We start from the raw sequence: 25,799 nt of genomic DNA, 5'->3' as shown, positions 1-25,799 counted from the left end.
TGGCGGTATTGCTACTATAAGTTGATTGGCAACCGCCGTAAAACCTGACGAAGAAAATCTTCCGCCCAAACAGAAGGGGGCGAACGTCTGGGTTTGCCGCGCCTCGTCTCCCAGAAACGAGGACGACAAACAAGAGCTGCACGGCGTACTTTCCGACTGTGGAAATGGCGCTTCGTGTTGTGGAAGCCTGAAGTCCACAGAGCCTTTTCGTTCCTGTAATTTTTTAAACGCACTTAGGGCTCTTGGAATTGGTGAATTTCGAGAACAAACGGATTATGACAGAGGAAGGAGAGATTCTTGAGGGAAAACAAAGCAATAGTGGCTCCGAAGCCTTCATCATCCTTGGACAGGTAGTGTAACGATGATAGCAGTGCATCACGTTTTCTAGCTTAGCTAGTTCAGACGAAACACAACCATGCACCTACCTTATGCTGACTAAACCCAAAGAAACGAGTTGCATTGAGAGCTTTTTGCGCCTTACTGAGACTTACTTGTAGCTCACGGTGTTGCCAGGAGCTACAAGCTATCAGTGCTTAGCCTGACGTTACATTTGAACTGTCCTGGCATGAGCACCAGAGCAAATGGGTTTAGCTTAACGTGTTGAGTTGCTGCTAATGGCAAGGAATCCACAGTCAGACGTTACGTCTCCTAAGATATTCCTGACTAAACTACAAACCCCGCAGCAACTATGAGGTGTACTTTCGGCTTCCAATTTAGCAGCGTTAGCAAAAGTAGCAACGTAGCCCAAGCTAGTATTTTCAACTATCCCGACTTTCTATCGAGGAGGGAATCACTACACCTTGTCAGTGTTGTTGTTCGTTTTTTGTAGCATCAATATTATTGGTTATCCCAAAACAATAGGACTACCAAACTCCCACATACTGTTAGACAGAGCTGAGTTATGTCGGTGAAGCTAAATGAACTAATCTTGTGTGACCTTGCATGCTAACGGCTTGCTAATGCAACTGAAGGAAAACCGACACTCTTCAATCCCTATATAGTTCTTCAAAATATTGACTTATCTCACACCTTATAGTATCTTAGGTTTAAGGAAATAATGCAGATTTATGTTTACTTGCCTAAAAGAGTCACTTGCTAGTTTAGCTGCTGTTGGTGAAGTTAGCCCAACGTCGGTAAGTCTAGTCTGTGAGGCTAATCGTTGCTTTGGTGATAACATTTTACTACTGCCTCGTTATTTACCACTTAAATATTGGTTCATATATCTGACTTAAAGTGCGTATTTTATATTAAATGCGATTAAAAAAAACGCCACACCAACATCCTGAATTATAATGGGTGTACTTGCACTTTTTGTGCCAATCTACTCTTGCCTTTTTTAAAACTCTTTGCTTTTGGTCCATCTGTAATGTGTTGTCCCCGTTCAAATTTAAACATTGTTGTTGGATGTCCTAGTTGTTTGTCCACATGTGCCGTCTCGCGTGTCTTCTCGGTGCCAGCTGGATGGTTGCGCGGGAGTTCACTTGAATCGGCCGTGTTGTGTTTTCCCCAGCGGTCACAGAGGGCAGTGTTGCGTCAAAATGCAACACAAGCAGTGTTCGGGTGTCAGCACCACTTTGTACGCCTCATTTAGGCTGGTGCATCGGTTCAATGCGACTATGGAAAAAATCTGCATACCTGGCATTGAAATTATAATAACTTAAGAAAATGGACGTAAGCCAATAAGGGGAACAACAGCCTAAAAGCAAAGATACACGAGTCTTTGTTGTTCAGGGCTGCTCCATTAGAGGACTAAAGGTCGGAATCAGCTATTTTTTCCTCTGATCTGTAATTGGCAGATTACATACTGATCCCCCCCATTAATATACACTGCTCAAAAAAATAAAGGGAACACTTAAACAGGTGTTTAACACTTAAAGTGTTCCCTTTATTTTTTTGAGCAGTATATAATCCATCACAAGCTAAGAACCAACAGTATGCACTTTATGCATTTTCTATCTTCTGTTTAATTCAAACTATTGTTATCAAAGAACCTGCAGCACATTTTTGTGTTTTATCAGGTTAAACTGCAAAGAAAGCCAGAAATGTTTGTCTGTTCTCAAACAATGATTCTTCACTCTTTCTGTACGTCTGTTAATTTGTTTTCTTTAAAAATCTTCTGCATTTGTGTGATTTTATTCTCATTTGTTGAAGTTTTTGTTTTAAGCTACTTGCACTGATATTTTTAAAGCATTATTACAAAGGGATAGGTTTGATCTGTGCACATAACAGACTGGTTTGCAAAGAGTTTATCTGCTTCTTTCAGACATTGTATCCCTAGCAGCCTGTCACACAAACGCATAACTCATTTGCTTCTTCTGGGGGGTTTTGAAAACACTTCAACAGACCTAAAAAAAAAAAAAAACTTCACTGTATTTTAGCAAAAATGTTGCCATACCACAGCTGGACCGTCCTTGAAAGGCCAGATCTCAAGTGTTACATTTTTGTTTGCCAGCAGTGAGGAAACCTTTAAGAAAAAGCTGTGGTTTATTTTTTTAAATAAAAAAAAAGATTACAGAAATGCCAAATACTTCAGAGTATTACTGTAAGGAGTTTACCTAAAAGCGTTAATAAGACTAGAGCCTAATCCTGCAATTCCCTCATTATATCCTAGCTGTTCTTTCCTCTTGCAGCTTACCAGAGCTAGCTGTCAGGTTGTACATGAGCTAACAGATGTGCAGCAGTGTTGTTGATTTGGACCCAAGCTCAGTTTCAGGCCCATTTGTCAGCAGCTGTGCTTTGAAACAAAGCTCTCATTTGAGCTAAAAACCTGCCAAGTTGACATTTGAGTCCTCTTGGTTTATAGAATGATTTCTAAATGTGTGTCTGGGTTGTGTGTTTAGGCAATCTATGTTAAATATGCCAGAATTATGATGGGTTTCCTCTGTTTTTGTTGACACAGTGAACAATGCATGACCTGACTGCCCAAGTCACCAGCAGCTTGCTGCCCTTCTCTGGAGTGACTGTAGACGCTCTGGGTGAGGATGAGATCAGCCTGGACTGTGTGCTTCATGGCAGGTTCACTGTCGGTAAGCATTTATTTATTACTAGTAATTTATAATATTCGTTTCTCTGCCGATGAGTGTTGTTAAAAAGTAGAACATTTTGTAAACCTTTTTATGTGAAATTAAGCTAGTGATATAATATTTCACAGGGTTTCCCAAAGAAAACTTGCGAAACCTGGTGCTCAAGTTGACAGGAAATTTTAAAATATCATTTGATAGTTATGCATTTTTGGAAGACTGGAATATTACCTATCTTCCAGTCTTATAGTTGGTTACCTAAACACCAACTATAAAGTCTTAAAAAAGGCAATCATTTAAAAAAAACAACTAATAAATCAACAATGCTTAGCCTTTTGGGGCACAAGTAGAGCCTGGTGGCCTGCCAGGCTTATAATACACTGAGGGAAACCCTGTTTTAGAACCACATTGAGAAAATGCATCAAGTCCAAATGCTTTGATTTAGTTACTCTTATAAATTAGAACAAACTTAGAATCCAGAAAAAACTATCTTAGCAATTACTTTTTAGATTACTATTCTTCAACTCAGAAAAGGAATTAGACCAGTGGATTCTTACTTATACTTATCTACCAACCCTGAACAGGATCATCCAGTTTACATACTTTAGATCGACATTAGATTCTTTTTCTTCTTTTGCTCTTTCCTTTGGTTTGTTATTTTGTTTGTATTTTCTATTAATTCCTGTAAAGCACTTTGTATTGCCTTGTTGCTGAAAATGTGCTACATAAATAAGATTACCTTACCTTATAGGACACTTAAACAAAAATTCAGCACCTTAAAGAAATCTGGTCTCAATTCATATCAGTCTGTTGTTAAAACGATACAGATAATTATGCTGAAGTGATTCTGAAGTTACATTCATGGAACACGTTCATAAATCCTCATTATTTTTCACATTAATGTAGGATTCCTAGATTACATTGACTTTAATATTGATTTGCTGCAGTTACTTTTGTCTTTTATTATAACTGAGGCTGTATTTCTTTAGGCCGCAGCGGGTTGGCCTGGCTGGCCAGTGGATCCAACCTGGAGGTTGTCCATGCTGTGACAGGCGAGCGGCTGTCGGCGTACTGCTTCAGCGGCGGCGGAGGAGAACACCCACCCATTGTTCTGGCTGCCAGGGATTTCAGCTGGCTCAAACGGTCAGGACTCAGGTTCAGCCTCTCCAGTTTTTATGTCTGCGATTGGTGATCAATAGACTGGTATCAGTTGTTGTTGTAATATTTAAATGGGCATCGTTCAGCAGCTATGTATACAAGAGGGCGATGTGGATCCATTTTAAAGATTGATTATCGGCGATTGGCCAGATAATTGGCCTAATGCTTACTTTTTTATTTTATTTTAAATGTTTGCAACTTTATAGCATGACTGTCTACACGTTTTTATGTGCAGATAATAAATGCTTTTCTCGTTACATTTCCAGGTCTGGACTGCTGGTTGGCTTGGAGGAAACCGAAGGCAGCGTGCTGTGTCTGTATGACTTGGGTCTGTCCAGGGTGGTGAAAGCTGTGGTTATACCAGGCAGGGTGAGTTTGCTGCTGACTCTTAAATCTGACATAAAATGCTGCAAAGGATTTTAGCAGACAACTTGGGGTAAGCAGTGAAAACTGTGGAGTTCTGGTTCTTAGAAGTTAGTTGTAGCATTGCTGTTGTTGAGTCTATCTTTGTAAAAAACTTGATTTACAAAATGAAACATTCAGCATAAAGTATCTAACCGTGATGTTTTTTTCCCCTTCCATCCAGATTACAGCTATTGAACCTCTAGTGAGTTATGGTGGAGCCAGCACTTCCACGCAGCAACTCCACCAGAGTTTACGCTGGTTCTTTGGCATTGCTGCCGTGGTAACGGATCTGGGTCATGTTCTGCTTGTGGACCTCTGTCTTGATGATCTGTCCTGCAGCCAGAGTGAACTGGAGGCATCAGGTGAGAAGAGGCTGAGACAATGTTTGTTAGTTTTTTTCTTCTTGGTTTTGCTTTCAGTGGAGCTGGTAAATGATTTGAAATTGTGATCAACTGGGTTCCTAAAATATCTACAGTTTTAGCTCCATAACACAGACAAATTAAACAAATCAGTTAAGTCAAGATTTTGATCTTAGAAGGAAACTTGTTCAATACTTTAGGCCTGCAGAAAATAAATTAATCCAATCTCTGGAGATGATTAAAGCTGAAGCTAAGTTTAGTTATTCCTCTACAGAGAAAAATACAGTGGATTCAAAAACATTCTACACCAACTTTACTATTTTCTTTCTGTGTGAATGTAATTGTCTGTTTGCAGACCTGCAGGTGGTGACCAAATCTCCTGCAGACATCCCAAGGCTCAGAGAGGTCAGCTCCCGCCAGGGCAGACATCTCTGCCTGCAGCTGAACCCGCCCAGCGGCGTTGGTGTCACGGCCCTGCAGTACGTCTCCAGAACCAACCAGCTGGCAGTGGGATTTTCTGATGGACTCCTGCAGCTGTGGAACATGAAGACGTTGAAGAAGGAGTGAGTGTTTATGCTTTTGTTGATAAATTTTCAGGAAAAGCCGTTCCTTCCCCCCAAAAATTATGTTGCTTTTTAAAAGGGTGTTCCCCCCAAAATGTTTTATCCCACGCGTTATTACATTTCAGCTTCCTGATGATGATTATAAAGTATGTGGGGACAGAAAATGAAATTTCCTGCTTTGAAACAAACAAAATAACTCAGTATTAATGCACTTATGCCTATAAAAAGAGGGTGTGTGATATTGTAGTCTTTGGATTATGTTGCATAACTTTGCTGTGCTGGAGTAACTCTCACTAAAGCAGCTCCACCCTCTGTTTATGTGTCAGGAAGTGAATAAGGAGAGCAGCTAAACCCACTCATCAAGTCTCGTCTCTGTTGCCTCTTTACTTTTTCCCCACAGTTAGCTGCAATGTTCCCAGCTTTATCAAACTCGCTCAATCTAGCACCCATTTTAATCATCTTTATTGATCAACTAGAATATTTTACAATGGATTGAATTCATTTTTCTGTGCTTCATGCAAATTATTTTATTTCTTCTTTCAAACAGCTGCAGACTCATGTGCACCAGGTTTATCAACCCATAAACCTCCATCTAGTTTGGGTCTTCTTGTCTAGCAGGACCTCCTTAAGAAAGCTTCATTCACTCGTTCACTGTACATTTATACGTTACATAATGTTAGAAAACGCATTTTCTGTGCAGTGTAACAAGAAGATCCTAAAACCTATAATTTATCTGCAGCAAATGAACCGGAATATGAAAGATTTGTGTAAAACATTGTGATGATTTGCTGGTTTTCCATGTGCTGTCCAGTTCCTACTTGTAAACAAAGCTGTAATAATGTATTATTTTAGGTACCACTCACAGCTGGAGGGGGGCAGAGTGCCTGTTCATGCCTTCACCTTCCAGGAGCCAGAGAATGACCCCAGGAACTGCTGCTACCTCTGGGCTGTCCAGTCTTCTCAGGATCTGTAAGGATCACATTTAATCAGGATTCTGTGCTGTTAACATTTCTAGTTTCAGACGAAGCGAGCATGACTACTCCCCACTCAGTCCTGCCTCGGTTCTCTTTTCGACTGTTTTTCTTTTCCTCCCACACAGCGAGGAAGATCTGGTCAGCCTCCACCTGCTCCAGCTGGCCTTCAGCGAAAGAAAATGTCTGGCTTCTGGGAAGATCCTCTATGAGGTTTGGAGTTTATTCCCTCAGTATTTACTAATATCCACCCTAAAAAGTAGACATTTCAGTGCTGAGAAACGCAGCGTGTTGTTCTCTCACAGGGTCTGGAATATTGCGAGGAGCGATACAGTCAGGATTTAAGCAGCACATCGTTTCCTCTCAGGGCTCAGGCCACAAGCACACGACTGCTGAGCTGCCAGACCATCGAGAAGTTCAGAGCCCATCCTGACAGGGACGACAGTATGAATGAAGGTTAGCAGTCCTCCTCGTTCGTAGCACTTAACCCTGACTTTTTTATTGTGTTGGTGTATTTATCTGGGAACAAGTTGTGCAGTTTGGATTACAGCCCTCGGTTTTGTGTCCGTGTGACACGTTTAATTCACTACCTCCTTTATCTCTCATGGTTTTTCCGTTCTTGCTTTTTCCAGTTGCATCCCCCGACACCAGTTTGTCCATCTTCTGCTGGCAAGTCAAGGCTTATGGTCAGGGAAGACCCTCTATGTATATAGGGGTCTTTGACATCAATCGCTGGTACCATGCACAGATGCCTGACTCTCTGAGGTACAGTGGAGACTTCCCATCATTCAATTCAAATTAGTCATTTAAATGAAGTTTATGTTTATCCAGGTCACTTTGCTTTTTAAGGTCCAAAAGAATCCCGATTTTTCACTCAGGGCATTTATCATATTTCTTATTTATTGTGATAAATTTCTTATCATGATGATTTTGATTTATTGTTACGAAATGTAAAACCCCCATGTCGGGATTTAGTTGTTCTATTTTTTTTTTCCAACAGTTTGTTCACTAAAAGCGTCAATAAATTTGATAATATAATTAAATGCAGTTACGATTCGCAGTTTAATGATATAAATCACAGTTGTTTATGTGACTGGTGGTTTTCTATAAAGGGAAATGTTTCTCAAGAGCGGTATTTGTGTTTGCGGGGCTATTATTGCTGGGGCAGTCATACAGTTACCTAAAAAGAAGTAATAATTACTTCTTGTCGTCACTTTTATTGTTAGCTTTTTCACCAGATATCGTGATAAAACTAAATTGATATCATCCACCCCTGATAATGTTCACGATTTAAGACTTTAGATTAGTTTTGATCCAACAGCTGATTGGTCCCTTTGACAGAACCGGGGAGTCTCTCCAGAATTGCCCCTATCTGGCCGTTTGGTCCCTGGACTCTGTGGTGCAGATGGTGTCGACCCAAACCTTCCTGGATGTGGTTGTACACGAGCGCAGCCTGAGCCGGGGCCTGCCCTTCACCTGCCCCCCTCCAGAGCAGTACTTCAACCCAACCACATACAACTTTGGTAGGTTTAGATGTACTACAGATTTAAAATTAACCTTTATATTCATTTTAAATCTGTAAGAAGCTACTTTTACTGCATCTCTGCAAACTATTTTTATTGTATAATTTTCTTCTAATATTGTAAGATTTCAAAAAAGACTGTTTTTTTTTTCTTCTGTTCCAGATGCTACATGCTTACTTAACTCTGGACTTGTGCACTTAACCTGCTCTGGGCATCAAAAAGAGGCAAGTTTGTGGTGAATAACCTTTGAGTTCAGCAATGGTAGATTTTTCCATTTATATCGATTATTTAAATTTGGAGTTAAACTTACAAGAACTTTTCTGTTTGTCATTAAATCCAGACTTTAAGTTTTTTGAAGAAAGCTGCACCTTGTTCCAGTGACATCATCTCCATCAGCTACTCCCACTGCCTCATGTCCGGCCTCCTCTCGTCTCGCGCGGCAGATGCGCCGGCAACCAACCTCTCTCAGGTACCTTGTAAGATAGGAAACTGCATTGTTAAACATTTTATGCTCAAACTTTACATTCTTGGATCGTTTTATGTTGATATATCAACATATTTTAAAAATTCATAAAGTTTTATAAGTAAAAATGGGAAATAGTTTTCTGTTGGAGATCATGGTGATGTATTTAAATGAAACCCAGTATTTTGGTCAGTCGACTGTGTTTTACTGACTTCTAGTATTGACTGTGGTCTCAGAAGAACAAACTGAAAACATTGCATTGTAAGAGCCAACATTATTTAGGTCAGAAGTGTCAAACTCATTTTTAAATTTTTTTTATATTCTTAAAGGGCTGGTTGTGCCAGAATGTATTGATTAAAAACCAATTAAATTGTTAAAATATCAATAAATAGCAGTTTCAGCATTCATTAATATGAGATAATATTGAACGCCTTTTCACACTGATCAGTCCATCCAGGATTTTGCGATTGTTTTTGTGGTTTCTGCAATCAAAATCACAGATTTTGTGGTGCTAATTTAGAAATATTTATAAGGAATTTTTATAATATTTGCGCTTATATATGATATTAAATGTGGCTTTTTTATTAATCGATCTGTCGGTCACAGACTATAACTTGACAGCATGTGAGGCTGAGGCAGCAGTCTCTGAAACTCAATGTTTTTGGCCAATTTTGAGAAAAAAATTGTTGGTAATATCAGAAAAAATGTGAAGATCTGTTGATTTTGTGTGAATTTTGCAGATTTGTGAAAAACTGGAAGGACTTATTGATGTAATTTCGAGTCTATAGGGCCACATAAAAAGCTGCAGCGGGCCAGTTTTGGCCCTTGGGCCTCAAGTTTTACACATGTGATTTAGATGCTTAAAAACAAAACAGTGAGGTTAAGACATTTTTAAACTGCTTCAATTTGCAGTTTTAGTGCCAGAATACTCAGCATCAGTCATTAGAAAAATAACAGAAAAAACTAAATATAATTTCTGCTGAAAGCATTGCTGATGTCTCCTCTGAACTTCCTGTTGGTTCGCAGGAGGAGCAGCTTGATGCCATCTTGTCAACAGCAGTTGAAACCAGTTCGTTGGGGTTAATTACTGGTTGTATTAAGCAGTGGACTGCTGAAGGTAAGGAGCAGCATGGGAACCTGTTTTCTCGCCTTTCTAGATTTCCTTGATACATGTTTTCTTAAAGTTACCAGGTGAAGATAGTTATCCTAGTTTTAAACTTGTAATCAAAGATTGATTATAAATGATTCATTCTTACTGTTGTGTGTTTCTCCTGACATGATGTGGTCAATCTGGTGTGAACTTCTGATTTCTCTTCCTGACCAGAACAACCAGGATCCGCCCTGAACCTGCGCTACATCCTGGACTGGGCTTGGAACAAAGTAGTCCAGACCAAAGAGGAGCTGGATGGCATCTGTATGTTTTTATATAGAGAAACATTTAGCTCAAACAAAACTTTTAATTGCTGACTCAAAGTTCATTATTTTTTTTAATTTATTTTTTGCTAGATAAAATCTCTAGAAACATCTTCCTTCTGTTCTGCACTTTGTTTTATTTCAAAAGACTGGATCAGGAATATTTACATAGCCTGTTATTGGAAGGTTGCAGGCCAATAACTCAGACTTCTGCAGTACCATGTAACAATAAAAAACTCACAAACTGCACTTTTCATTGTCATATAAAAAAGGAACAACCTAACTGATATCAGCACAACATAAAATCCGAATTTCCCGTTCATCCATATTTCTGTTTGGTCTCCAGGCGCTCCGTTGTTCGACAGCTCGTCCAACTTCACCGACCCGCAGACGCTGCAGCTGCTGCAGCACACCCAGAGGCTGCTTAGCAACCTCAGCGCCATCTTCCACTGCCTGCTCAGCGAAGCTCAGGAACTCACACACCAAGGTGCTTCACACACACAGAGACCCGTCTGAAAGGTTTCCATTAGCCTGAGATGCCAGTAAAAACATCACTGAGGCCTTTTTTTAAAAATCCTCTGAGACTTTAGTAAGGTTGTGAGTAATCGGTTTATTACAGCTGCTTGTAATTCACTGTGTAACAGTTGAAAAAGCCATTTATTCCTGGTATTCTGGACTTATCAGGTTGTTCTGGGAGAATATTAATGACATTATGGTACCAAAAAAAGAGTCATGAGGAAGAAGCAGGTTAATCATAATTGATCTTTCCATCATATTATTTTACCATTATATTTAACAACATCATGTTTCCATAATACTTTAAGAGCTTATTTATCAGCTTTGGATGTCTTGTTTTCAGGTTTGGCAGGTCTGATGAACAAGAACATGGTGTCCAGTTTAATTTCCAAATACGCTCAAGTGGTACTCTGGTTCTGCCGCACCGGCTTACTCCCCGAGGGATTAGGTAACCAGATGCTTGTCTTTTCGAAAAGTTACTAAAAAGAAATCATATCATGTATAAATATTTTTGTTTAAATTAGTGTACAAATGAGTTATTTCAAAGGAAATGAACTGTATTTGAAAACTGGAGAACACTAGTTGTTCTGTTAAGAGAACTTCTGAAACAAACCCAAATAAATAGTTCTTTTTGCCCTGAATTCACTCCTATTTGCCCCTGCTGATCTACCACCAGATGAAGATGCTCTGCAGATTCCCAGGCCTTTCTTTACTCACTCAGTCATCAGTAACTATTACACCATACGCAGGGAGGAGTTGACCAGGTTGGCCAAGTGAGTGCTCAACTCCATCTCACACTAAACTAACCTGACAAATAATTTCTATATTCTAATCAGAATCTTTCATATTAAAATATGTTACTGTAAATGTTTTTGAGGAAGTAACTAGGCGCCCTCTCTTCCAGGAATAAATGGTGTGCTGATTGCCTTATGATCGATGGTTTGGTTGGACAGTGTGGTGAACGTCTGACCAATCTGTGGCGGAGGGACGAGGGTGGGACAGGACAGTACCCCCCACCTACTTTGCATGTAAGAGATTTGACTGATTTCTACTTTTCTGTTTCTGATGTATTTCATCTCATGAGTTGATGCAGAAACGTATTCTGTAAAGACATGTAATTTATGTTTATGGTCCACAGGCCTTGCTTGACATCTACCTTCTGGACAACATCGAAGAAGCTACCAAGCACGCCATTGTATCCTCAGTCTAATGGCGGCTAGCTGCAGCTTTATGCTGCCTCAGCAGTTCTTCCTTTAGCATGAGTTTGCGTTTTTCTAAAACCCCGTAATGTTGTTTAAGAACTAATTAGCTCGATTGCATCCTTAACCTATGCTTCAGGTGATTTACCTGTTGTTGGATGTCATGTACTCTTTCCCCAATAAGGATGGAACATCAGTGGAATCTTTTCCCACAGCTTTTTCCATCCCCATCGGACTGGTTAAACTGGTACAAGGACTCTGGCTGCTGGATCATAATGACCATCAGGTAAAATGTGATAAAACATCTGAGGTTCATCATTTAGCTGCAGATGGACTTCCTTTGTTTATTTTTTCCCCCCAAATATTTTTATTAGAATTTTCTGCTATAGACATACAAAAACAAAATAAAACAAAATAGATCAAAATTAACATACAGGGGCGTGCCATGGTGGCGTAGTGGTTAGCGCGACCCGTATTTGGAGGCCTTCAGTCCTCGACGCGGCCGTCGTGGGTTCGACTCCCGGACCCGACGACATTTGCCGCATGTCTTCCCCCCTCTTCTTCCCCGTTTCCTGTCAGTCTACTATCATATAAGGGACACTAGAGCCCACAAAAAGACCCCCTGGAGGGGTAAAAAAAAAATAAAAATTAACATATAGTGCAATCCCTCCCCCCAAAAATCACACAGCCCCAGGGCTCATTCTTTCTGCACAAAAAGAAAAGAAAAATTTACTTTACATGTTACAGATGTAGATGTAGGAAGGGAAACCAAATATCTTTAAAGTCTTCAAGCTTTAGATGGACTTCCTTTATGAGAAAAAGTATGAAGTGACAGATGCAGGTGCAGCTTTTTATTAATCTGACTTATTCTAACGTCGTCCTCAATGAGGCATAAAGATTAATCGTAATAAATAAGAACATTATTGAAAAGTTCATTTGTTTTTGTAGTATAGTAGTAAAAGAGAAACTTTACATACAGCACTGGAAAAAATTAAGAGACCACTGCACAATTATCAGTTCTCTGATTTTACTTTTTATATGTTTATCTTTGAGTAGAATGAACATTGTTCTTTTATTCCATGAACTACTGACAACATGTCTCTGAAATTCCAAGCAAAAAATTTGGAATATTTATTTGCAGAAAAAATAACCAAAAAGATGCAGAGCTTTCAGACCTAAAATAATACAAAGAAAGCAAATTCATATTCATTTAGAAACAACAATACTAATGTTTTAACTCAGGAAGAGTTCAGAAATCAATATTTGGTGGAATAACCAGGAGGTTTTCAGAGGGGCTCAGTGCAGTGGGCTCTTCATTTTTCTCCAGAGCTGTATGTCTTAACATCTGTTTATGCTAAACTTGACATTTCTGATTGATCAAAATGTGGAAATCCCACTTTGCTTTAACCTCTCCCATCTTCCTCTGATGATAGCTTGTAGATGACCCTGTGTTTGTATTTCTAGTGTTTAATTTTCTTTTTTGTCCTCCTCAGAGTTCCTTTGATCTGCTTCTACACCCAGCTGCTTCTCATTTTCATTTCGAGTGGCAGCATGAGCGGGTTCTGCAGGCGTTGATGTGTCACGGCCAACAGTCTGTGGCGCTGCGCTACTTCCATGTTACGAAGCCTTCGATTACCTCCACCGCTCAGGCCAAACTTTCTTTTTCCGTGCTGCTACACAACAGGTCCGTTACGTTTCTGGTCGACTGGTGTTGTTTCATTTTACCCGCGTCAACAAGCCAGTGTCCTCTGGTTCCAGGTGTCTCATCGAGGCGTGGTGTTTACTTCGGCAGCACTCGAACCGCTTGAACATTGCTGAGCTGCTGGGCTTCCTGTATGAGAGCTGCCAGGAGCTGGGCCTCATGAAGGAGCTGCTCAAGCTGCCTCTGGGCCTCAGTGAACAGGTAAACGCAGGGTTGGGCCTGTCATGACAGCACATTTTGCCGGAAGATTAATTGTCCCAGTAATTATTCAGATAAACTATAATATAGTTATTTTGAGAACATTTTCAAGTAATATTTTGATAATGGCATAGTCAAAAACACTTTTAATTTTCCAGTTCCAGTCCCTTCACACTGGAACTTGAAGAGATTTTAAAAATCCAAAATAATGCAACCAAAAACAATGAATAAAACGGCAGAAGGGCAGAGAAACACAACAGAAACCATAAAAACTAGATAATGCAGTCCCTGTAAACAAAATTGCCCTTCAAAAATATTAATCGTCAGAATAAAAATGCTCATTATCATGTGTCATGAAATTAATTATTTATTGCATCAGGCTTAAGGACAGTTGATGCATAATTAGTCTGAAACTGGAGATTTGTGTGACACTGAGTTCCTTTCAATCTAGACTAAAAACCCAGCTGTTTAGAGTTGCTTTTGAGACATAATCAATGAAACATTAATCAATAATCTGATGTGTAATGACAGCAAAATGTAATGTTGTTGACTGTTTGTACTATGACTTTGTATTTTTATGATGTAAAGCACTTTGAACTGCCTTGTTACTGAAATGTGTTATACAAATACAATTTGATTGATTGAGCTTTAACTGAACTTTTTACATGTTATATTCAGTTTTAATCTCTGACCTTCTATGTTGGTGCAGGACTGTTTGGAAAAGTTTCTTCAAGGCACAGGCGGCCTTCAAAACAGAGAGCTGCTGATGGTTCACTACCTGCAGCAGGCCAACTACATTCCTGCTCTGCAGCTCAACCAAACCCTCAAAATGAACCTGGTGGTATGTGCAGAAGAATGGTTTCACACGATTTACATTATATTAATGTTATTATGAGCAGTAACATCTATAATCAGATCAAATAAAACCTTTACATTGATACATAGCTTTCACTTTCTTTGCAGAACGAGCGAGACCCAAAGGTCAAAGAGCGATCCAACACCAGGAACTCTATACTGGACCAGTACGGCAAAGTTCTGCCCAGAGTGCAGAGAAAACTGGCGATGGAGCGATCCAAACCTTATCAACATCCATCCACCGTTCACAAAGAAGGTAGCTGCTCTCCTTTGTGGAAGCAGAGTTTTGAAACCTTTTATATCTACTGCGGACATTAGTATGTTTTTTTTTGTTGTTTATTTTGATTAAGTATAAATTGTGTATATTTTTCATAGAAATAAACACATTTTTCATATTTTAAGTCAGAAATGCATTTAAGAAACAAACCACCTCTTGCCAACTATGGTATTTTCTTGTGACAGTATATAATCTCGTGTAAATAGTTTTACTTAACCCTTTTAGTCCTAAATTTAAAATCTCTACCTGGATACTTTTGCTTATTTTAATTCTACAAAATTCTTTAGTAAATATATATTGATCATTTATCCATAACAACTGGAACTTTCAATATCTAGTAAGTTATTTTCTCAATTTACCGTTTATTAAAAGAGCGCCCCTCAGATTAATTTTACTCCCTGCAACCCCGGGAGTGAAATTACTGTAATAACCCGATATTGGCTGGAAAGCGCAACGTCTCCCCTTTCAGAAACCGTGGGAATTTTTCAGACAGCACAAAGTGTGGCAGAATTACGGTTCTGCAAATTTGGCTTCGTCGTCGCCGACACGTTCGGCCTAAGAGGGTTAAAATCCTATTTTAATTTTATGTTTTGGCTCCACTGTAGTCTCTCGGCCACAGCCGCTGTCTACCATCACCAAGCGCTCTGCCAACGAGAAGGTGATGTCCAGAGCTGGATTCATCAGCAGCGTCCTCACCAAGATTGAGGAGGTTTGGCTCGGAAAAGAAGCGACTCCCCAGTCCTCACCAGCCAAGACGTGAGTTTATTGCTTCAATTGTCTACTGCGGTATTTAAATATATTTAATAGTAATGTAACTCATTCATCGTTGTCACCAGACCCAAAGCAGCGGATGCTCAGAGCTCCAGTCTGAGGTCATCATCGCTCGGTTTTACTGATCCCTTCCTAGGAACGCCAATCACCATGACATCCAAACGAAAGTCAAGGTACGCTCAGGAGAACCAGGAGCTTTCCCTTTAAGGATTATTTTTCTTTATAAACTGCTTCTAAAATGCATGAAATATGTCACCATTAAAAGTGACAACATACTGTATTAGTCCTGTTTGTTTTTAACCAGGTTTATAACTAAATACACAAACATTGTGTGCATGCACAGAAGCTCATCTTGATTAAAGTAGATTTTGTTTTTAATCTTCTTTAATGTGTCTCAGGTTGATGGATCTGGTGGTCCACCCGTCCTGTCAGACTCCTCAGCCTCTCCTCAGTCCCCCCGGACCTCCAACCTCCTGGGTTTCTCCAAAGAGCTTCAGGAAAGCGCCTGAGTTCAGTCTGCTGCAGACGCCGCAGGTCGTCAAGGTGAGTCCATCACTTTGGATGACATTTTCTGTTTTTTTACGTCTAAAAAATGGCTGAATGATGATGATTTGTAGACGATGGTTGTTTTTTTTGGAATTGGTCCTTTTTAAATGTCCCAAATATCTCAACAAAAAAAGAAACATTTTATACTGTTGTGTGAAACATGTCTAGGTGTTAAGGTAGCAGCTAATGATTGAGTTATTGATTATTCCGACGATTAATCGGATTTAAGAAATTGGCACATTCTCCAGCCCTTTCATTTAAGCCTTTTTGTATGTAAAAACACATGCAAAAAGTAGTAGAAATAATTTAAAGATGCAAAGAAACAATTCAGTTATGATTAATCCGATTAATCGCTTTAGCCCCACTAGGCACAGATAAATGTGAGTTTGGATGCTCTATAAGGTTTGGTTTTGAAAAACTGCTCTCTTTTATCGTATGTTTTTTGTTTTTTTAAGTCACTGAATCCACTAGTTAGAGGAATTGTCTGTTTAATTTTGGAAGTGAAAAAGCACTTCATTGTATGTGTGACGTCTCCAGGAAAATTTGTCATTAACTTCATTTCACAAACAATCAGCTGATTGATGACAGAATCAGCACTTGACAAAATGTTAATGCTTCAGTTGCCAATTGTGTTTTTTACGACTTTGTATTTTTATGACTTCAAGCACTTTGATCTCCCTTGTTGCTGAAAGGTGCTGTACAAATAAACTTGACTGGTGAATGTTTTAACCTTTTGCTCTCCTCTCTGCCAGCGAGCTCGGGCCCTAGCTGCTTCTGGCCCGGTCTTTTCGGCGTTCACACCGCAGTCCATCCTGCGTAGCAACCTGAGACCTACGCCTGCTGCTACTCCGTCTGCCTCTCCAGGCCGCTCCATCACCCCCCCGCTACGCCCCAAAGAGAGCCGCATCACCTTCATAGAAGAAGGAGAGACCCCTGAAACGGAGAAGGGGATCCGGTGGACTAACGGGGTAAAAACACGATGATATTGTGGGTCGGCGTCTCTTGTTTGGTCTGTATATTTTCTGCAAGTTGTATTTGTCTTTCTCTGTAGATGGCAGCAGACAGTGAGATCAACCAGCTAAGCAGAGGCTCCAAAGCAACACGCAAGACCTGGTCTTCGCGACGTCCTGAGGAGGAACATGAGGAGGAAGATGAGGAAGGACAACATCCTCGTGTAAAGTTTCGTCCTCCAGAAGGCGGCGTTCCCTCACCGCAGCTTAGGCGCTCTGAGAGCGAGCCGTCTTCCACCCAGGAAGAAGGAAATCCATCAGCTGCAAGTCAGATAAATATCAGTGTGAACTTTGACACCAGCCTGATGTCTGTCCAGTCAACAGACACAACTCTGGAGTATTACGATGCTCCGCTCTCAGAAGACCCTCAGCGAGCCCAGGGACACATACCTGGAGAGGAGGAAGAGGAGGAGGATGATGTAGTGACTCTTAACATCAGATCTGTGAGTGACGAACCAGAACAAACACCTGATCTGACCACAGAGGAAAACCTTAACCTCCCCTCAAACGTTGACGTGACAGCAGAGGAGTCTCTGAGGGAAGGAGACCTCTGTGAGGAGGTCAGTGGGAGGGGTCAAGCTCTGAGGGAGCATGAGGAGCAAGGAGCTGAATCTAAAGGAGAAGATGATCTGAATATGGTCTCAATGAGCAAAGACGAAGATGTTGCAAGTCCTGATGAAGAGGAGCCATCTTCTCACCACGAAGGTAAGTTATTGCTTTTTTTTTTATTAGAGCAGTTTTATTTAGTTTCTCCAAAAATAAATAAAATTGCAGCTTATCAATTAATCGTTAGTCAAATAAGATAAATCAACCTTAGATTAACTCATTAATTGATAACTTGCATTTCTCGCCTGAACCAAATCCATTTTTAAGTTGATCTTATTTTAGAAAAATAAAAATAACTTAAACCTTTTCTGCTCTTCATCAAGTTCTCTGGTCCATTTTTCATGCTGCAGTCGGTAACCTGGTGAGCGAGAGCTCAGACTCTCAGGTCAGAACTGAGGTGAAAGGTGAAGAACTAAATGTTCAGTGGGAGGCAGCCGAGTCGAACACAGAGCAACCCGAACCACCCGAAGATGGTAACGCCACAACCGAAGCAGCACTAGACCTGGAGCAGAGCACAGGTGAGCATGTTTACATGGAAACACTTTAAACTGAAGGCAGGTGGTTGACCATCTTCATGACCTGGAATGAACTGATCGTTTCTTCCCTTCAGATCTGACAGAGTTTGTACAGAAGCACCTGTTTGGTGATGACCTGCCTTCTCCGCTCAGCCGCTCAGCGATACACAACGCATCACTGAGCCAGACTAGCCTCAACAGGTGTGTTCTTCTCTTAAAACAACTCCAGTTACTGATGAAAAGTGAGGAATCTCAAAAATTCTCACTTTAATGTGAAACAAAACCAGATGACATGCTTGTTATCCTGTCTGTGGCTCAGGAGTAGCTTCATACCAGGAAAGTGTCCTGGATGCGTCTGTGTGTGGAGACGCTTCAAACTCTGACATAAATTAATGAACTCTTCTTAAGTTACGTTAATTCATGTGAACATCCAGCTTGAAGCTCATCCTCCTGCTGGACAACCATCAAGGCCAGCAGCTATAAAAATCCTTTTTAAATTCTGTATCTTCTGCAGAATATTCTAATTTTCCAGTAAAAAAAAAAACAAACGGAATACTTGCTTTTCAATAGCTGTAAGCCACAGACTTATAAATCAGAGAAACTTTGCAATGACTATAAAGGTTGTATCTGTAGATTTATTTACTAAATTAAATTAACTTTTCAATGATGTAGTAATTTATTCACCTCTATTCAGTTTAAATTTATGGTTTTAGAAAATTAACACATTGCAGTCAGCTGAGATTCTAGGTGCACTACAAAAACAAAATCTTACCAAGTATTTTTGGTCTAGTTTCAAAATCAAATATCTTAGTACACTTGAAATAAGGCAAATCTTACTTGCACGTAAGAAGTTTTAGGAGTTTGTTTTAAGTCAATAATTCCTTAATATTGATGAAAAAGAACTAGTTCCATTGGCAGATTGTTTCACTTATAACAAGGAGAAAATGTCTCGTAATAAGTGAAATAATGTCAGGGGAACTAGTATTTTTTCATCAATATCAAGTTATTAAATCTTGCTGAAAAGTTACTTGTAAGTTAGTTTTCTTATTTCAAGATATTTGCACTAGAAAATAGACCAAAAATAATTTGTTAAAATTTTTGTTTTTTTGCAGTGTGCTTTTGATTTGCATGAAAAAATCTTTATAATTTAGAAATGTTCCCAAAACACTGCAAAGTTTGATATTTAGACATACTAAAGATGCTTCTGACCCGTTTTAAAATGGCTGCCTTCCTCCCATGCAGCGAGTTGTTGGGGGCTGAGGAGGAGGAGGAGAATCTAGCAGCTGTAGACCCGTCATTGTTCACGCCACAGAAATCCACGGCTTCCGTGACTTCCTCAGAGCCAACAGGCACCGACTCCCACTGTGAGGACGATCACATTCACTCTCGCGTTTACAGTTGTTCTGGTGAACTTGATCATTTTACTCATGTGTTGCTCTCCTAGCTGTAGTGAGCTTGAATGATAGCGAAGAACTGTCCAGTCCTGCATCTGAGGATGAAGGTGAAGAGGAGTCATCTAATCAAGCTGAAGAGGGAGAAGAAGAAGAGGAGGAGGAAGCAGAAGATGAAGTGGAAGACTCTGGTAGTGAGGTGGAGATCATCGATGAGGTTCAGGGTAACGGGAGGCCGCCGCTGCTTCAGCCCGGCTCGGTCCTCATGCAGCAGGAAAACGCCCACTTTCTGCAGGATCTGTCAGAGCAGCGAGCCGCTGAGTTCTCTCTGATCGCACCTGGTGCAGAGATGAAGGTAACGACTTCCAGATCACGTTAAAGTCAAATTCAACCGTATATTTAGATTATTTTAATCTAAATTAACAGGCTTTATCCTGAATGTGTTTTCAGATCGTAGAGGACGACATCGAAGGCGAGGTTGTGATGGTGAGACTCGACGGAGACGATGTAGGGATGGAGCTGGACGCCAACACAGAGCCAGCATCATCATCATCGTCATACATGGAGCTCAAACCTTCCACCACTCTGCTGGTTCCCTTCGAGTTCATGGAGGGACAGCAGGGCCTGGTGGGCGCCGCCGACCTCGCTCTTCCTGAGCTGCAGCCGGGCGCTGCGGCCGAAGAGCAGCAGCCAGAGATTCACACTGGCTTCACGCTGATGCTGGACACGGAAGAAGATGGAGTCAAGGAGGCAGAGGCGGCTGTGGAGAATGATCTGCACCCGTCGGAGCTCCCTGAGCCGCTGCAGATGGAGAGGGAAGATCTATTTGACAAACCTGACATCATTCCTTTGGACATGGATAACAGGGAAGAAGCTCCATCAGAAGGAGAGGGCACGGCGACGGAAAACCTGGATCAAAATGATGATCGTGGACTTGAGGAAGAAGAGCTTGGAGATTCCCAAATTGATCTGCAGACTGAATCTACTGCAGAAAAACAGGAGACAGAAGACTCTGCAGCGATAAAAGCTGCAAAGGTAGAAGAAATTAGATTATCTGAAGATCAGGAAGCTCCTTCTGTATCGGTTCCAGAAGAACCTCCAGCTGCTGTGAACGATGCCGACTCTGCTGAAAGAATAGAAGCTGTTGAGGGAAAACCAATCCCTACTGAGGAGGTGCAGCTACCTGAGGGGAACGGGTCTGTTCCTACAGAGATGGAAAAAACTGAGCCTGCTGTTGAAGACAAGAAGCTTGAGCGCACAACATCATCAGACACCGAAGTTGGACATGAGGAGGAAACGGAGGAAAAACCCAGGAGACAACTGAGGCATAAAAATGTTGCAGAAGAACCTTTGGAGAACATCGTTTGCTCAGAAAGTCAAACTGCGAAACAAACGCCAGCCTCTCAGGGGAAGAAAGCGCCTTCTACTCCATCCCGTAGGATGACAAGAGGAAGAAAAGAGGAGACTTTTATCTCTCCAGAGGGAGTGAGCGAGCAAGAGCACGATGGAAACACAGAGTTGACAAAAACTAGCAACGATGTTCCTCGTACTCCGAGGAGAGGCAAACCGCTCCAAATCGTTACACCTCGTAGAAGTACTCGCAAAAGTCAGCCGGTAATTCCTAAAGAGGCGCCTGAAAACATGGATTATGAGATTCCCATGGCTTCAACCTCCAAGAGGGCTTCGCCAGGCAGACGATCGCAGAGAGCTGCTGCAATAAGAACCAGCAGCGAGGAAGTATCTGCGGCCGCAGACGTAGAAATCAAAGAGGACAGCCAAGAGGATAAGGCTGTGGAAACGATAAGAGATCGCAGAAACAGCAACAAGACTCAAACTCCTTCTAAACTCAGGATGACTCAGGCCAGCACCCCCAGGAGGTCCAGCAGAAAGACGAGTAATACCAACGAGGAAGAGCTGACCCCTGTGACGGTCCAGGAGGAGCCCGTCTCTCCTCTAAAATGCAGCGGCAAACAAATTAGACCACAGATGCTGCCAGTCGTGTTTGAAGAAGACGAAGGAGAACAGAAAGAGGAAGAGAAAAAGCAGCAACTTTCCCATCCTGGGAGGACAACTCGACAGTCCAGCCGGATCACTATAACTGTGTATCCTCAAGTAAGGGTTCAACCATCATCCACTCCTACTATGTTTCCATTCTCATCGGTTGGTTTCATTCATCTCACATTTAAACTCCATAGGTAAAACTGGTTCCTGTGTCCCTTCCTCAGAGCAACAGGAGGAGGAGAGAAGAAAGTGGTTCAGGAAAAGTGAGAGAAAGCAAAGATCCCCTGGAGTCTGGTCCAAACAACAATCGTCGCCCAACAAGAAGCAGACTCTGGGACCATCCTGAGGAGGATCTGCCCCTACTGGACTCTCCATTAGAGGTGGACTCTGAAACTCCTGTTGCAGACGCCCTCATCAAGAGACTCAAGGATGAAGAGGAGAAACGGGAAGGTACGAACAAGGCAGTTTTTAACCCTAGAACAGGAGGTGTCAAACTCCAGTCCTCAAGGACCACAGGTACAAAACACTGGAATGAAATGGCTTAATTACCTCCTCCTTGTGTAGATCAGTTCTCCAGAGCCTTAATGACCTAATTATTCTATTCAGGTCTGGTTCAGCAGAGGCACATCTAAAAGTTGCAGGGCAGTGGCCCTCCAGGACTGGAGTTTGACACCTATGATCTAGAACCTCTTTAAATGCTTGGGTTTATAAATAGTTTTTGGTGTAAGACACAGCAGGATGACCATGCATGCTTAAGAAGTCTTAAATTCATTATAAAAAGTAAATTGGTCTTAAATTTAACTTAATCTCATATATTTTATGTAGCTTTTTTTTTTTTTTTTACCCCTTATGAGACTTTTCCGTTTGAGCCGCACAGAAGCATCTTCATTATGTAAAAAAATCAAATAAATAAAAAAAGGACATCTTCACGATGTTCTGTTCAGGCTGTCGCCAACTAGCTACCAGCATTCTCCTGTTAGCTAAATAGCTAGCTACCTTTTTTCCATCTATCATGGATAAGTGTAAATATTTATCACTGGTTGACTTTTTCTCACTTCTGATGCCAACCTGTTTGATTCTGTGTTAAAATGCTTGGATTGGTGCAGAAAGCAGTCATCACTGCTACAACTAGCACTAACGTAAGAGCAGAATTTGGTCTTATGTTTTTTTTATTAGATTTTAAACATGGTGGTTCAGCAGCAGTATTGACTTACAAAATGGAAGAAAAATGATATATGGTTTCTACTTATTTATTTTGCTACTAAAAACCAAAATATGTCCTAGAAAGTTGAAATAAAATTCAACTTTCTCAAATTTAATTACAAGGTTGTTACTGTGGAGATTAAGGGAAAGGTCAAGCATTTGATGCAGCTATGATAAGACCAACATATAATCATATTTAAATGTGTTAACTTGTGAAATCAGGTGTAAAGACTGAGAGAACCAGGAGGAGAAATACCAAATCATCAGTGGATCAGGTTACATCTCCTCCTCCTGTACCAGACGGCCCGGCACCTGAACCTGCAGCAGGTCAGTCCAGTCCAGGAGAAAACTCGTTCATCTACTCGCCCTCCCGACAGCGACAAACAAGAGGTGAGCCAAATCCCAGCTGGTTTATGTTCCTCCGCCCATCCAGGAAGGTTTTAACCGTGCACCGTTTCTGTGTTTCAGCTCGTAAAACAGAGTCTTCTTTGCCAAGCGAGGAGTCTGAGGCACCGGTCACCCGCAGCAGGAGTAGAGTCAAAGATGCTTCTGTTCAGGTAGAAGATTCAGTTTAACAGCTGAGCATATTTAGGATTCTGGACAGATTTTCTCCCTTTACATCTCAGATTAATGTAGCCATATTCCATAATGACAAAATGGGAAAAATAATACATGGTTTTCAATTTATAAAACAAAAATTTTGCCATTAAAAATCAATATATGTGCTCTTTGGGTGCATTAACACCAACGCTGTTTGATCCGCTTAATTGACTCTAGTTTTGTCTAGGAAATTTGGTTCCTTTGAAGAGGCGTGAATACGCAATCGAACTCTGATGCGGACCAAAAAGTAAACTCTTGTCCAGCTACAAACCTAAGTCCAATTGAAGTGAACTCTACTGCTGTTCAAATACATATGTGAATGTCAAGCTCCAAAAGCAGAAAACAGACTATAGATCAGGGCATTCTGGGTAAATGCAACCAAAACAAACGTGAGTCTAGCGCTAGCGGAAGAAGTGCCTCCAAGTCTTCGGCCAAAAACAAACGAGACATTCTGCAGCTGCTAAAATTTGACGCCACTCCTTTTTTTATAAAAACATTTTGCGAAGAACAAAGTCACCTCTTCTTCAGAAGGTTTTGTTGTTGTTGTTTTTGGTGCAGTGCCACCACAGGTGAGGGGGAGACAGGTTTTTCAAAGTGTTTGGTTTATGAATCTTCCCTAACGAGGGGATTCTCAGAACAGCTGCTTTTAATGTAAGACGCTATTTAAATCAGATGAGATTAGATTTTATTTAGGGGTTTTGGAGAAAAGGGGACTAAACACCAGGAAAACATGTATCATTTTCCTTCCACCTCACACTGAAGTGCTCCTTTGTTTTGGTCTGTCACATATAATATATTAAAGTTTATGATTTAAAAGATGGGTCAAAGTGGTCTAAATACTTTTTCAATTTTTTTTTACTTTGATGGATAAAGAGTCAACTCCTGTTTTCCTTTTAGAATAAAGTTTCCTCAGAAGATGATCGCGCTGAAGTGGAGAAAACATCTACAAGCAGGAAAACAGCAAAGTAAGACTTGCTCTTAAAATAAAATTTTTAGTAGATTTAAATGTTTGACTGTTCTACTTTTTAAGCGCTGAAACTAATAAAAATATGCTCACTGTTTGTGTCTCTTTACCCTCAGACCCAGAGCTGTTTCGGAATCCGTTCCCATCGCCGAGGTGGATCTGATCTCACCTCTGCCCAGCCCGGCTGAGCCGCGAGCGCTGAGGAGGATTACAGACGAAGCGCCGGTTCCGACCACCAGAAACCTTCGGCGCAAACGCGTCATAGACATCGTTTTCTCAAAGCCCGTCACCAGGAGGAGGAAACTTTGAGGAGGCTGGAGGTGGTAATAACCAGTGAACCTCAAGCGGCTGCATGGAGATTTGAACCAAATCAAGTCGAGAGCTGTCAAATAAAAAGGAACGGCCTGAACTTATGATGGTTCTGCTTCTTGAAATGCCTCATTGTGCTGCAGTTTTTCTGAAAAACTTTCTCTACAAAGAGGAAAATGGAAACAGTGGACGTGGGAAGGGTTATTTTTGGGACAAAAACGGTAAATTGAGTGTGAAGGAGGATTTTATTTTTGGAGTTTACATTTCCTTCTCATGCAAACTTGATTTCACTTGATAAGTGACCATTTTATCTTCTAACGCTTGAGCTCTGGACACTGAAAGGCACAAAGAAAAGCAATCAATGTGGATTTTTAGAGGTTCCTAATGATGAACAGAACAGATCTCATAAAGAGGTTTTATTCCCATTCTATTATTTTAAGGCTTTCTTTTCTTGTTGCCGTTTTAAAAGTTCAAGACCTGCTGTTTTTCTATTCAAGAGGAAAAAGGCAACCGGCTAGCAGGGATCTATTGCTACTGCTAGATTTGTATATAGTCATTTGTTATGTTCCAAATAAAGTTAATAATTAAATCCTAAGGAATTAAGTTTATTTTGAATTTGAAGTGTCTTGAATGCATTTGATGATCATATAAGATTGCCTTTGCCAAAGTCTTAAAATCTAAGAGGATTTTGTGTGTAAAACTGCTGCTGTCGGCAGATATGGGAGAGATGTAAAGGAGAAAAAAATGCACAACAATTTGCATATGTAAAAGTAGCTTGGGAGATAATAGGTTTGTTAAATGCAATTTATGGCAACAAGCATCTGATTCAGACTATTTTCTGACTGAATGTATGTAGAATGTCTTATTTTTGTTGACTGCTATTTGATAAATATGGTTAAACTTAAAAACCTCTGGTGTCTCTCATTTTCTCCTTACTATTTTGAATGAATGTATAATTATATCCAACAGATCCAGTGCATGAGTGAAGGAAAAAAATTAAACATGATCAGCTGAACACATGGTCACATTTTTGGACATATAAATCTTTTATTTTTATCTCGTTTTCCCAAATTAAATTAATGTAAGTAAATAAATATTGATCATGTTTACACATGCACACACGGATGTTAAAATACAGAAAAGGCTAAAAAATATTGGCGCCCCCTTTAGTGCGGCGCCCTATACGTACCCACTTTTTGCGGCACTGACGTCAGAGCTGATAGTTTTGTTTGTAAAGAATGTCTTTATATTTACTACTCTT

General features: G+C 40.6%; 1 protein-coding gene across 3 annotated transcripts; it reads left to right on the top strand.

Moving 5' to 3' along the window:
• The first annotated feature begins 122 nt into the window (after positions 1-122).
• Positions 123-25,446, top strand: ahctf1 (AT-hook containing transcription factor 1). 3 transcript variants are annotated; one of them, XM_023332057.1, is made up of 40 exons: positions 123-350; positions 2,900-3,026; positions 4,010-4,163; positions 4,445-4,547; positions 4,765-4,945; positions 5,298-5,505; positions 6,358-6,474; positions 6,605-6,689; positions 6,782-6,932; positions 7,109-7,241; positions 7,818-7,999; positions 8,162-8,223; positions 8,340-8,468; positions 9,489-9,579; positions 9,787-9,876; positions 10,222-10,362; positions 10,735-10,839; positions 11,068-11,164; positions 11,296-11,419; positions 11,530-11,586; positions 11,730-11,876; positions 13,084-13,274; positions 13,349-13,493; positions 14,200-14,331; positions 14,454-14,601; positions 15,228-15,378; positions 15,459-15,566; positions 15,792-15,936; positions 16,692-16,907; positions 16,991-17,654; positions 17,906-18,073; positions 18,166-18,271; positions 19,313-19,434; positions 19,515-19,816; positions 19,912-21,573; positions 21,657-21,912; positions 22,888-23,055; positions 23,134-23,222; positions 24,163-24,230; positions 24,346-25,446. In XM_023332057.1, exons 2-40 carry the CDS (start codon positions 2,906-2,908, stop codon positions 24,536-24,538), a joined length of 7,512 nt encoding a protein of 2,503 aa, XP_023187825.1. In that variant the 5' UTR covers positions 123-350; positions 2,900-2,905; the 3' UTR covers positions 24,539-25,446. The 3 variants fall into 3 exon arrangements, with proteins under 3 accessions (XP_023187825.1, XP_023187826.1, XP_023187824.1); XM_023332058.1 differs by having other exon boundaries at positions 17,879-18,073; positions 21,687-21,912; XM_023332056.1 differs by having other exon boundaries at positions 17,879-18,073.
• Positions 25,447-25,799: the final 353 nt, after the last annotated feature.

This window comes from Xiphophorus maculatus, chromosome 4 (genome assembly GCF_002775205.1).
Source record: "Xiphophorus maculatus strain JP 163 A chromosome 4, X_maculatus-5.0-male, whole genome shotgun sequence".
Taxonomy (NCBI): Eukaryota; Metazoa; Chordata; class Actinopteri; order Cyprinodontiformes; family Poeciliidae; genus Xiphophorus; species Xiphophorus maculatus.
This window is presented reverse-complemented; position numbering and strand designations above follow the sequence as displayed.

Coding starts and splice junctions, on each gene's coding strand:
- ahctf1 (XM_023332056.1), top strand. CDS start 2,906: ATGCATGACCTGACTGCCCAAGTCACCAGCAGCTTGCTGCCCTTCTCT. Junction 14,332..14,453: donor CCCTCAAAATGAACCTGGTG/GTATGTGCAGAA, acceptor CTTTCTTTGCAG/AACGAGCGAGACCCAAAGGT. Junction 15,567..15,791: donor ACATCCAAACGAAAGTCAAG/GTACGCTCAGGA, acceptor AATGTGTCTCAG/GTTGATGGATCTGGTGGTCC.